General features: G+C 27.5%; 1 protein-coding gene across 2 annotated transcripts in view; it reads left to right on the top strand.

Moving 5' to 3' along the window:
* The window catches only part of LOC129971430 (phospholipid-transporting ATPase ABCA1-like), a 169,166-nt gene that overhangs the window by 56,204 nt on the left and 98,322 nt on the right, over positions 1-14,640 (top strand). For both annotated transcript variants that reach the window (XM_056085187.1, XM_056085186.1), the window contains exons 6-12: positions 179-303; positions 7,337-7,513; positions 8,198-8,367; positions 12,424-12,536; positions 12,672-12,727; positions 14,156-14,229; positions 14,323-14,444. In XM_056085187.1, the coding sequence (XP_055941162.1) occupies positions 179-303; positions 7,337-7,513; positions 8,198-8,367; positions 12,424-12,536; positions 12,672-12,727; positions 14,156-14,229; positions 14,323-14,444 (837 nt within the window). The remainder of the gene's footprint in view (positions 1-178; positions 304-7,336; positions 7,514-8,197; positions 8,368-12,423; positions 12,537-12,671; positions 12,728-14,155; positions 14,230-14,322; positions 14,445-14,640) is intronic.

Here is a 14,640-nt window from a genome sequence, read left to right as displayed (position 1 = left end):
TATATACCACGATTGAGAAGCTCCTTACGTTAATTTTATTCAAATGCTTAATTCCTTAATTCATAACTATACTACTATATTGTGAACGTGCTAAATATCTTTTCAGTTTAATTTTTATTTTATATTAAGCCTTCTGATACGTTTATCATTACAATTTGGTATTTTATTCTGATTTTAGATGAAGGATTCCCGGTGACAGATCTCCTGAAAGACACAAACCAAACAAGGGAGTTGTTAAGTAGCATAAATATGACTGATGACGAAATAGAGCTTACTTTGGAATCGTCTATTCAGTTGCCACAGGTGAATAGATTTTACATAATTTATTGCTATTATAATAATACATAAAATTTATTTTTTCAAGAGAGAATTATATTTATCTATCGAGTTTTTTTTATTTTGAATTTAATATTTTGTTCATAATTTTCCTTTGCTTTGAGTTTTAAAATGCGTGCAATTTTGGATGCTAAACTCCGTTTTCCGCAAATTTTATAATTTGAAATTGTAAATACTATTTATGTTTATAATTATAATATATACAAAATGTAAAACAAGACTCTTTTACAGATTATCTCAATTTCGCTCTTTCCATTAGAAATACAGAATTTAGCTTTTCTTATTTAATTAATCTTCACATATATATTATTTTCAAAATAATTAATCGGTTATTATTAATAATAACCACGACTAGTAATAATAATAAACGATCAGTACGATAAAACCTTTAATCACCTTTACCGGTTATTATTACCTAGTCACCTTTAGCGACCAGCTGCCTTCGTAGGAAATATTGGTTATATCTGTTTCATTTCTGCTAAATCGTTTAGATATAACTTCATGCTCATAATTAAATCAAAATGTAAGGTATTAAAGCAGTTATTTTAAATGTTTAGCATATATTCTGTTTATAACGTCTCTAATGAAAACCAACCCCGTATTATCATAATGCTATTAAAAATGAAAATGTTATCTGCGCTCTAGCTTTCGCAGTATTATAATTTCACTTTTTTTATCCGTCGTGTAAATTACAATCATATTGAAAAGAATAATTTTCCTTTAACTTTCAACATTCCTGAAAGAAAATTGTGATATTAAATATTTGTTGAAACAATGAAAATGGTTTGAATTTCAGAGCAACAATGTACTCTATTATTGGAAAGTAGAGAAAAAACATTTATAATAAATTGCTAAAATGCAGGAACACTTATCACAACTATTAAATTAGCATCATCAAAAAAACAATTTTTTTAAAATTTTGGTAATGGGGTAAAATTTATTTTTGTGCAATAATATTTTCGAAAATTATCGCACAGAGTGCCAAAATTTTGCTTAATTTTTAATTAATTAATTTCTAAATAAAATTTTAAAAAATTGTTCCTATTTGTAAATTTCTACCCTTCAAAATAAATCGATGCCAAATTTGGTAGCGGTTGATCAAATGGTCTGTTGTGTCGAGCGCCACAGATTCAGTTTTATGATTAGTAGTGATAGAGATAATAACAGATTAATCACATTGATCGAAATATATACATTTGTTCTCAACATTCTAAAGCTCTTGTGAATATAAGAGATATTCTAAGGCATTCTGAGCTGTTTATTTTATTGCTTCCGCATATATATCATAAGAAGAAGAAAAAAAAGGCTCAAAGGAAAGTAATTTTTCAGCCTCTTTTGAACTCTTATAATTTTTAAATCATGATGCAAATCCGACAATTTTCCTACAACGTAATGTAAATTTTAAATAGCCTAAAGTACGGATATTATATAATTGAAAAGTGTTCAAGGACATAAAAGTAAGAACGATTTGTACTTGAAAATTCTTAAACATTTATTTAGATCAATAAGAGATAGAAATTTTAATGAAATCTTAATTGATATAAGGAAACTGTTTATTCATTAAATCAGAAAGAATGATCTAAATTTAAATATTTCATCTCAACACTCAGTCAATCTAAACTTGAAGTATGACATTTTGCTCTGCCTCGATCAGTAACGGATCGAGAAATTTTAAGGTCAATTAACTAATCAAATTAGATACAAACTTTAATACATTTTTTTTACTTAATTAAAATGCTAACGATACATTTTAGGTGATTTATTTATTTTAGTAACTTCAGGAAAATGCATATGCTTTTATTAATTAATTTATTAAAATTCATGATTATATCGCATTCAGATGCTTGATGCTTATAAATACTGTAAAAATTAAATAATGCAATGAAACTGATAGGAATCTGGACAAATATATTTCATAAAGGGTTTTCGTTTTATCTTAATATTTCTTTTACTTTACAATGTGTTAATTTTATCCAAATATTTTATAATTAATATAATTGAATATTACAAATTTATTTGATAGCTGTGGTAATATTTGCTATCCTCTCTCATCCCAGCTGTTCTAGGCAGTTACCTAATCGTAAATCCGTCACTGACCACGATCAAAATACCTAGCACTTAGTCAAAAGCTGAGAATGAAATACAGCCGAACTTGAACTTTTTTCAGCTCTGCCTAAAATTACGGCACTCGATTCTGCTCATATATAAATATTCTTCTCTATCTCTCTTTAGCATCTAAGTTCAGATTCTTCATCCTCCTTTGCTAAGAATATTTCACGTGATATTGAAATAAACTTCAATCTAATCTGTATTTCCCTGAATTAAGCTTTCAAAGTATCATTGGATAAAGTTCGTGACTATTGAAATGCGTGAAGGAAGTGTTTAGCAGTATCTCAAAGCATCTCGCCGAAAAATGAATCAAAAAGCAATTGAAAAAAATCAAGAAAAGAATGATGATCAAGATCTGTTTGATATTTTTTTATCCGTCACGAAATAGAGCGTAGGTGGTCCACTATCTGGGAGAGAATAATCAAGAATACGCAAGATCTGAGGAGAGAAGGGCTGTTCCAAGTTCAATTGACCTCGACTGACTCTTGAAAACGTCAAGTGCAAGGTTCAGCGCCTCGGGAAAGAGAAGTTTTCGGATTATTTCGCTCTTTTTTTTAATTCCAGGAATCTTTTTTTTAAATCCAAATTAGAGTAACACTTTAAACTTATTAGGTATGGTCGAAAGGAATTGAAGTGGAAGTGCACTTTCAAATGCTACAGAATAAAGAAATATTTTTCACTTCTTTTAGACTCTGCAATTATATTACAGCTATGTAACAAGCGTTTCGGAACACGCTGTTAGAAATGCAGAAATCTAAAGAAAAATTCATTGAAATCCATTTTTTTTCCTTGACATAATTTATTATATGCCACAATCAAATTATTATTGATAATAATTTGATAATTCTAAGTAGCATAATAATTATTACCAATACGTAATGGTCTATAATGATGTATCTCTGATGGCTATGGTCAGTGAGATCTTTAGGTTGATACGGGGTCGGTTAAAAGAATTTATTTTATCATTGCCAAATAAATTAATTTATAAAATTATAAATACAGTGAGTGAATTATAAAATATTAGAATAATATTAACACATCATCAAGTATAATTTTTCAAATCTTTATATGAATTATTATGCTTATTTAGTAATAAGAATATTAAAAAACAACGTTTCTAAAAAATTTGCTTTTATAATTTTTTGTTTCATTATCTAAAATAAATCGTTAGCATGTTAAATATGAGTTACAATGTGAATCTAAATACATGAATTTATTAAAAGAAGAGGATTCGAATTGCGCTCCGTATTTAGCCGCAAAATACTTAAATCACTACTAAAATAATTAGGATGAAATGGTATTATATCTTATATTATCTCAACCTATAGACTTCTTTCCAACGTTCATATTTCAGAACCAGGTACAATTGATGAAATGAAATCAGCCTTTGAAAGGGAATACAACCTAATATCAAAAGTTTTCATTACTCTAATGATTAATACATTAATTTTCATCGAAATTAATGAATTAATTAATTTGAATTATAAATAATTTAAAGATCTGCTTCATCTAATTGTGGTGAAACATATTTAGGGAGAAAAAGGAAAATTACTTCTAACCACACTCACCAAATCTTACTTCTAATTAACTTCTTTTTGTAGTCATCTAAGACAAAATGCTTAAAACTTAAAGCTAATTTCAGCCGACGAGTGAGTCGATTGAACGAGAATATTTCAAAATGCCAATTAAAATGATTAATGGTGCTGACAGATGCATGACCCTAGGCTATCAGCAGGTACTTAACATTAACTTTCATCATTACGGGCATTGCCAAAATCCCAGATTTTGTATTTATATTAATTAATATGAATTATAAATCTTTGACACATGTTATATGTTATTTAGGTAATAGCTATTTACAGTATATAGTATGTATCTATGAAGCAAACTTTATTGTGAAAGAGGCACCACAATAATATTTAAATTCATTAGAAATTATTTTTAAACGTGTTTTTTTTCTGCAAATAGCTGACATGTTTTATGTAACCCATTGTATTTTGAGATTGGCTTGATTAGTTTTGTAAATATCTTAATCTCTTCATCTTCTTCCTTAACGCGAAGCGCCAGTATCTGATTCTCTATCCCTATATTGGCCCAAGACAATTGAAGCAATGCATCATAATCACTACCACTAAGCTTGAATCAGATATCACACCTTAAAGAAAGAGAATTTATTGCTTAATGTGCTTCATATTAGTCACGCTTGGGACTTATAGCAAAAATTAAAAGCTCAGCAAGCCAATTTAAATAAAAATTAAGTACGTTATATTGTTTTTAACGCAGTTTGTGCTGTATAGTAATAGCATAGAATATATATTTATTTGCAATTACACTGGACATACTTTTTCTGAAAAAATATGCATCAAACATTTTATTAATGATTAGATTTTAAAAACTAAACTTTGAACTTTATACAGTACTTTTTAACAGATTTGTTATGCACTTTCTCTTATTATTCATATAATTGAAAATTATTTTTAAAAAATGTAATTAAAATAATTACATTAAAAAAATATGAAGAAGTTGTTTTTATTTCTTTCAACAAATTAATCTTTTTTCCTTTAGTGAAAAAAAAATGTTTTTTGTCCATGTTTTACGAGAAAAAAAGAAAAAAAAACTTTAAAGCCTATCTTTTAAAAAATGTTTAAAAACATGGAACGAGAAGTCACATTATTATGTATTATTTCCATGAATTTTATTTGAAAAAAATTATTTTTGCTATTTATTGAAGTGAGTTTATGCTCACGAGATACATGTTATGCACGATGTTTCAATTTATTTTTGAAATACGTTGCACAGTAGCAAGAAATAAACAAATACGATTTGAAATCACAGATTAAGAAAAATTACAAAGATTTATTAAATTAAATGTGGTATTACGTTTGTCATGTGACTGGCATTCGTAGAAATATAGTTAAAGTAAACTGGAATTTTTATCACAGTTTAAAGTATATTTATTTTTAATGGATGCTTAGAAATTCCTTTTTTTAAAGAAGTTCATTGAATCTTTATTTCCTTATATTATTGTTTTCAATTGCCACACTTTCAAGAATTTACTTCGCCCTCTATTACTCCGAGAGAAAAAATTGTTTCGAAATTTTTTAAATTTGAAATAGTTTCAAATCTGTTTCTTGTGATTGTGTTTAGCAGGACTTATTTCATATTTAGAAGATGGAATTTTGTAACCCATCTATGATTCATTACTTGATGAACTAGAAATTTTAATCGTGCATATTCTCGATTCAATTCTGATACTGTTTAACGTTTCCAGAATTGAAGTGATGGTTAATAGATCAATATAATTAAATTTTGATTCTGCATCACATGTCCCCCTTAGTAGTGAGGGTAAGAAAAAACTTATTTCAAGATTCTATAATATTTTATAACAATAAATTATAAAGCAAAGTAAAAAAAATGGAAATTAATTCAAAATATGCAAAATTGTGTTCTAATACACTAACAAAATTGCATTCTTAGAATTTTCTATTCTTATTTTGCTCTTTAATATACTTCATAATTAACTATTATAAGCATTTAGGACTTATAATCATTTTTTTCGCTAAATCATTGCGAGGAGTGTAGAATCAGCATTTAATTGAAATTAATCGATTAACAGACTTTCAAAATTTAAAAATGTTTAAATATAAGAAACACGCGATTATAAAAAAATAAAACTCTAGTATACCAGAAAAGTAAGTGGGAAACAATTACAAAATTCCATTTTTCAAAAGTCATATTGAAGAAAGCGTGTGAAAAGTCTTGAAAAATGATACTTGAACGAATTTGCTGTTACTTGATAAGCAAAGCTGTGAGAGGATGTTAAGAATGCTAAAAAAATTAAGAACGCCTTTTAAATAAAAAAAATCGCTTAGTAAGTAGTTCTGCGTGAGGAATATATTGTGTTACGAGTTCTAATTATCAAAATCATGAAATGCCATCCTAAACTGTCACAAAAGATAAATGATTCAACTTGTGTCAAGTTAGATGACATCAGAGTGCATTAACTTTCATTCATTAATGACTATTGTGAAAAAGGGGATTAAAGTTTTTGTCTGAGCGAAAAATCTTAACGCTCTCTGCTTAATGCTTAAATAATACATTTAATGTCATTAAGGTGCTTATAATTGCAAATGAAGAAGGCAAATGTGTTCAGATTGTTATTTTCTGATATAAGAAGTATTTAGAGAAGGTATAATAATAATTAAAGTATTGATGAGATATTGAGGAATTTGACATTTTCTATTTCCTTAAATTGGAAAAAGTCATTTTTTGAAAAAAATTATCTTTTTTTAACGTATGAAATTTGGTAGATGGACTATACACCAGATGTGTAGACATCTGTTAAATTTTGAACCAAATCGTCAATGGAAGATGTAATTTTCAATAACAATTCATTTTATTAAACGCTTATTTAAAATTATCAGAAGAAAAAAATTTATATTTACAAAAATTCATTTAAAATAATGTTAATTTAATATATTACATTCAAAATAATAATAATAATTCGACATATATTAAATGAGTTTTATTAAAATTTATTAAACAATTGAAAAAAATATTATACACTATCAAATATTATTTTTATTTATTTGCCATCCAGTTACCACTCACACAGAGGAAAAATAATCTTTATTTTTAAATATCTTGTTTATTTTTATATTCGTTGCCTTTTAACACACTAAATTATTATTTATTTCTATTTCATTTTATGTCTAAAAATTTGCCTAAATTTGCAACAGCTCTGGCGATACGATACTCCCGAATAAAATGCATAATTTGATAAAAGTTTAAATTCCTGTTTTATTTCATTTTCTAATTAATTTCTAAATCTGATTCTGAACGTTTCAATCATGTGAAAGTTTTAAATTAATTGCATGTCTTTGTCTTTCAGATTTTAGAAATCACAAGCCAAAGCAATTTCTGTGATACCTTTCAAGATTTGATTGAAGACACGTCCAATATATTCGATAAAATTCGATTTCGCCTTTGCAGTATGGATGAGATTTCCCGAAGGGACTTTTTTCGTCGACTCAAAAGCCAACTGGATGTCAAGAATATAGTACAAACGGTATTAATTTTCTTGTATTTTCAGTAAATAAAAAGAGACTGGATTATTAATGAAAAAATACATTAACTTACAATTAATGTATTAGAGATTCAAACTTAAAAACTAACTTTCTTCTGCTTAGATACTGCTTGAATGATATCCTCTAAATTTTTTCCAAAGCCCTGTTATGATTACATTCTATATAATACAAAGAAAATTGCATAAGAATTCATTTTATTTGGTAGAAATTTCTAAATGACAAGTAGATTTGTGAAGAATGATAAAGGAATTGAAGCGCTTTTTCATTAGATAGAAATTTCAAAATTAAAATTAGAATTTTCAAGAATAAAATTGAAAACATATTTTAAGGGGCATTTCTGTGAATGGTGTAGTATTTATAAGGACTATTTGTATTTATTATTGATTTTAAAATGTTAAATTATATATTTTAGAGGCTAAATTTTTCAGAATTTTTATTCTTTTAAACTTTTACCGAATCAGGTTATTGAAAAAAATACTCAATGATGTGAAAAGCTATTTAATTAGATGCCATTTCAAAATAAAGAAAGAACAAAAAAAAAAATCATTTAATTTAATGCTTTTTTAATATGAGATTAAAGAATGAAGAATCATAATAAAATAGTAAATAAAGATTCTTAACTCATTCTCTTAAAAGTAATAAATAATAAACTTTTCATTTTTTAGATGGGATTAGCTATGTCTGAACTTGGACGTTTAGACATTGGTGAAATTCTAGGAAACATTGGGGTTTTGCTGGCTAATCTCCAATCATCTAATATTTTTCACGAAGATATCTTAAAAATGATAGTCATGGTCCTTGATGAAGTGAGATTTGATCAAATTGATACTAAAGTGTGAGTATTTTTTAATTGTTTTGATGTTTTTACTTTTTCAATATGCGTAAATATATCTTTTTAGTACTTATTTATTTTTAAAGCCTCCGTGTTACCGCGACGATTTTCAGAAACGCCAAAATCGCCAGGCTCAATTATATATAAATTCTAAGATAATTGCATTCCCCAGTTTACTTAGGGAGTTTTAGGTGATTATGCGAAGAACACCAAGATAATGGGTTTTCTAGAAATTTTCGGGTTATAACAAGATTGCCTTGCTCAGTTACACGTTTCACCGTGGTGGTTGCATTCCCGAGTTTGCTTGATGATTTTCAGATTTCGCCAAGATCTCCAGCGCAGTGATTATACCAATTGCGAAATTGACGACGATTTGCATAGTTTGGCAATTTATCACGGAACCTGTAAAAATAAACAGGAATCCTTTCTTTTAATAAAAAATGAATTTAGATATTAATATTCAAAATTTAGGGATAGATGACATTTATAAATTTATACCCATAGAATTTTGTGGGTATAAGCTAAACAGACTTCATTTTGAGAAAAACATGATTCGTATGCAAATTTCAGGAAGAATATATTACAAATCACATGAGAGACTATCAGGTTTATATCGGTACACATGATCAAGAGTAAAGAAAAAGCATGAAAGGTTTAAAGACGTTCCCTGCAAATCTAAATTAATGTCAAATGCAAATTTATGCAAATGAAACTCGATGACTTAACATGAATTAGGATGATTGGTAAACTGGGGAAAAAGAAGTATAATCTTTTCCTGCAATAATAAATTCAGGTGGAGCAGCAGCATTAATTGGATTTTGAATACATGCAAAATTATTAATATTATCATTTAGGAAAAATATATTTCAATCTAGATGATAGGCTATTAATTAATTTTCTACAAAAATAATACAACCAATTAAATTATAATAAATATATAAATGAAATTATGAAAATTAAAGAAATAACTAGGTGTCAACGGGAGGACATCGAAAGTCTCCAAAGCGTTGCAGAGCGCACATTAGAATTTTTATACTTGGATCATAAGTTAAGTAGATTCACAGATTAATGACAGGTAAATGAACTCTCTAATTATATTTCATCAATAAATTATGCTTTGAATTTTAAACAATAAAGCTATTTTAGGATGAGTTAAAGCTGCAGTTGTTTAAGTTCTTTCAAAAAGTTCAAAATTGTAAACAAATTTAATTCCATTCAATCCAAACCTTATATTAAATCTGGTTCCACGAGACTCGTATAAAGATAATATTTTAATTCCCTCCAAATAAAAACATTTGGAATGCAATTTACACTATAATAACTAAACCGATTCATTTTTTTATACTTTGACCCATGATCATATGTTCTATATTTCATTGAAATTTAATTTTCTATAAATTGCTTTTCATTATGTTAAGCCATGTTTCCTGACTCTGAGATGACTTAATTTATAGCCCAATTCAATATACAACTTCTGTTACAATTTATAAGCAAACTGCAACAAAATTCATGTTTACACAAATTATTATTATTTTAATTATAGTCATCAACGTCACGCATGTAAATTGGTGCTTTGGGGGGGGGGATATAGAATTTATTGGTAGGTGTTCTACACGGAATATTTTGCTAGTCTTCTTTCCGTCAAACATTAATTTCATTTAAGGGAAGTTCAGTGAACCCTAGATGAAGACTTCACAGCATGCAAAGGCAGAACTCCTGTTGAGTTACTCCAACCTTGCTGAGAAGTGAATTAAAATTCATTCAAAATTATCTCAAGAATCGACAAATGCGTAAATCCGGCCGTCAGTTATGCAAAACATCAAAAATTGAGTTTTTCGTCGTTTGTGAAAGAAACAATTTGTATCCAGATTTACTTTTAACGTCAGTTTAAAAGGAATCATTCTTCAAAAAGGTGATGAAAACTATATGTATCCTAAAATACAAAGATTGGGCTCTTATTTCCATTTCCAATGATATAGCTATGATAAGTGAATAATGAGAAGAGGAAAACGGTTTCAAATATATAGTCCGAATCACCAGAGCATGACAATGCTTTTGAATTCATTTTTCTATCTACACAGGATCTAACTAGACTATATTAACCATTGCCTTCTTTTCGTGATAATTTTTATATCGTACAGTTTAAAAACCGTATCTGTCCTACCCCTTGTCCATCTGTATGTCTTTCCTGCTCCTTCATCCATCCGTCTATCTATCATAATAACATTTAATAGTGATCAGTTCTTTCTTTTTTTACTTTCTTGTATACAAAATATTTAAATAGAAAGTATTATAATTATAAAAAAATTAGGGTTTCAGAGTTTGACTAATTCCCTTGTTTCAGACTATCCTGTGTCCGAAAAACAGATTTTTGAAATTATATCTGTCTATCATTGTCTATGAACTCGATAGCTCGAAAACATAAAGACCTGGATAGGCGCAATTTGCTACACAGATTGAGAATCTAACAGCTTATTTGGAATGAAATCTATCAAGGCGTTGACCGTCTGTCAGTCTGTACTTTTGCATGCATATAAAAGTTAAAACTCAAAAACTCAGTGACTAAAATCAATAAAATTTGGTATGTGATCTTGTAACTGCAATTGTAGTACTATGCCAAATTTTTATTTAAAAAAAGGATTCAAAAGGAGTTGGGAAAGTTCAATCAGGGAGTTGGGAAAAAGGATTCAAAATGCGTATTCTGTTATCAGATACTTATGTATCAACCGCATACCGCAAATCTCTAAATATCACACATTAATAAACTCTTTCATTATAAAATGATCTCCAATAGCATGAGATTATAATACATAATTTATTATTTTCTTTTATTACTAAATACTCAACTCTCATGTGAGAGACTCTCTGAAAATCCGAACTCTTATGATATTCACACCTTTGTTCATGGTCCATAATTTTTTTTCAGGAGTGAAGTTTGGATATCACTTTTTTTAGAGAGTATGCGAGAAAGTTTTTAAGAGGCCATTCCTTCTGGTTTAAAGTAATGATTTCACGCATCGTTTCTCCTAACCATCGCATCCTGTGTCACTTAATTTACAGATAGTATCTAGTATAAAAACATTATTTTGCTTCAGATCCTTTTTATATCGTTACCGACGTTATGTTGCATGGATTTATACCGAATGATATTTATTAAAATTGTTTCAAAATAATAACACCATTCCATGCCCTGGTATAGAATTATCGCGATTCTTTGTAGTTGACTGAAGTAGACACGAAAGAGAAGCAGACCGGTTCAAAACATGGTTAAAAATTTGCATAAAGAAACCATTTCCAATTGCGTGATGTTCACTTTTGCGATAATTTTATAAAACTCCTTAAGCTTTAGGTTTTCGCTTAAAGATTTGACATAATAACATGCTTAAATATACGGGAATAGCATGTTAAATATCTTAAACATGTTTGTTTTTAAAACTCATGACATATTTCTTTTACATAGCTATTATTTGGGCAGTTTCCATTTTAAATTGAAGTTAATGTGAATTGCAATATTTTTGGGATATATGCCACAGAAGGAAGAAAACATAGAATGCAAGGCATTTTTGAAGGTCTCTTACAAATTTTAAGAGCATATGAAGCATCCAAAAACAAGAAAAGGATACGTTAGATAAAATTGTTCAACATGGACCTAATGGAATACAAATTTATAATAGCCCGACAATCCAGTTGCTTTAAAGTAAGGAGAAATTATGTGTGTCCATATGTACATGTTAGTACTATATAGACCAGATTGTTATATATATATATATATATATATATATATATATATATATATATATATATATATATATATATATATATATATATATATATATAATATACTGAACTTCGAAAGAAAATTTTTAAAAGTTTAACAAGAATTTTAACTGTTTCCGAAATAACTTTGGAAAATAGTATTGCACAAAATAGATTTTATATTATCTTAAAATATATTTATGTGCATTTTTTATTTGTTTTATAGTTTTTAAGGATTGTTAATTTTTCTCATTATAGCATATCAAAAGTTTTGAAAATTATAAGGCTATTTTTCTTTGACAGAATTCGTCACTTGATTGAAGATCTCGAGCCTTTGTACAGAGAAAGTGAATGGGCTATGTTGATTCAAGTGTTGAAAGATGTAAAGTTACCCACCATGAAAAGGAACTCCACAAGTATGTGTTTCTGTTCCAGAAAACTTCGTTTTTCATAATTTAAAACTTTTGGAAAGTTGACATCATCCTTCATTTTGCACTTCATTAAAAAAAAAAATTCATTTTATAAAATTGGAGCATATTGTTATTTTTCAGATCCAAGAAGAATTGATGCAGAAGTAAATAAAGCGCCATCTATCGCTGAAATGGAGGTGAGTATTAATGCAGAAAAATATGATAAATGAATTACAGTGTTAGAAATACTACGGAAACACCAAGGTCATTCAATCACAGTTCTAATTCAAAGACATGATTGCAATACCAAAAACAATCTAAATTAGTAATTTTCCATTGAATTTTTACTCGCTATTGAAATGCTAATAAAATCCATTAATTCATACAACTTGGAACTATTTTAACCTGAATTATTTATACTTTTATTATGGAATTGGTGAACAGTAATAATTTCTTTAAAAGTATAAGGGACAGCACTCAATTCCAAATAATCTTGATATACACTTTTTCTCGTCATAATGTCAAGGTGACATTTTTGTTGGTCTACAAGAATATTCCATGAGAAACATTGATGATAAATTTAATTTAAAATAACATTCACTTCAAAAAATATTCTTCAATAAAATTTTGATGACTTATAATAAAATTAAGTACATTTTTTCTTTGAATAATTGCATGTATATTTTCTATTATATATCTAACTCTTGATTCACAATTATAAACGGATTGTTTTAATCTTCTATTTGATTTCGTATATTAAATACAGTTACTTTGTAAACGGAAAACAGTTACTTTGTAAATGGAAAACAGTTACTTTGTAAACGGAAAACAGTTACTTTGTAAGCGGAAAATATTTTCTTGAAATGTTCTCACTCTAAATGAAATTTAGAAAGATTTAGGAACAACCCCTATTTCTCTGGATTTTATCTGCAAGATAACGCACACACACAAATCAATATTAAATTTGTCTCATAAAATGTTTCCATGGCCTGCAAATGATAACATATTGATGTTAAAACAACTGCTTTTAATTCTGATTCAACAGCAGTTTTTTAATTATAGTTAAGACTTAAATTCACATTTAACAAAATTAGTGGAAAATTGTATTAACGAAAAATACAAATTTTAAATGACTATTTAAATTTCAGAAAAATAATCCTGCATACATATACATATACCTGCATTCTTTTTAAACACCTTTATTGAATTTGACTTGTTTAATGCTTGTTAAGATATATTTTTACAATCAAATTTTCACTCACTTTCTAGTGTGCTATAGGATTGAAACTTTTTACATTCGTATGTTCTCAGTGACAATGCACTATTTTGCTGTTTTTAGAATTTAATTATGGATTAATTAGTTTAAAAAATGATTTTAACGAGTGGCGGCAGTGGTTGTAACGAGTAGTAACTCTAAGGTAGCGAATTTCAGAAAAATTACATTCAAGATTCTGTAATTTTTATAACAGTGGATTAGAAAATAAAGAGTAAAAAATATTTAAAATAAGAAAAAATAAAATAATTAATACGATATTTCTCTTAAAAAGAAGAAACATTTTAATTTCTTTGTACTGCAACCTAATTTTGATTTTAATTTATTATTAATAATAAGGCTATTATTATAGAGTGCTGTAGATACTTCAGAAAGCTCTGCCAACAAAGAGAGATTCAATTTCCAACGGAATGCGGCAAATACTTTGTAAGTAGATACATAATTAAATCTATTTGTACTTAACTGAACTTAAATGAATTAAAATAACAATGTATTAATTTTCATATTTATATATTGTAGTGAAACAGTTTTGAGTTTAGCCGATATTGGGATGGATATGCTGAAATTTTTACCGAGAAATGCCTCTATTCAAGCCGAGAATGCGCTGAAATACTTTGCTTTTTTTGTGGATGTCGCTGATGGTAAGGATTTCAAATTATTTTAACTACAAAATAATTTAAAGCAATTCCATCAATTTTAAGTGGCTAAAACCTTCTTTTAAACAAATATAAGAAGGAAACAAGAATGTTACTTTCATATTTCGAAAACTGTATGCTTGTTCAGTCTGATTATTAATGTCTCTTTTAATAACATTTTGTTATATTTAAATCCGAAATT

This window comes from Argiope bruennichi, chromosome 6 (genome assembly GCF_947563725.1).
Source record: "Argiope bruennichi chromosome 6, qqArgBrue1.1, whole genome shotgun sequence".
NCBI classification, from domain to species: Eukaryota; Metazoa; Arthropoda; class Arachnida; order Araneae; family Araneidae; genus Argiope; species Argiope bruennichi.
This window is presented reverse-complemented; position numbering and strand designations above follow the sequence as displayed.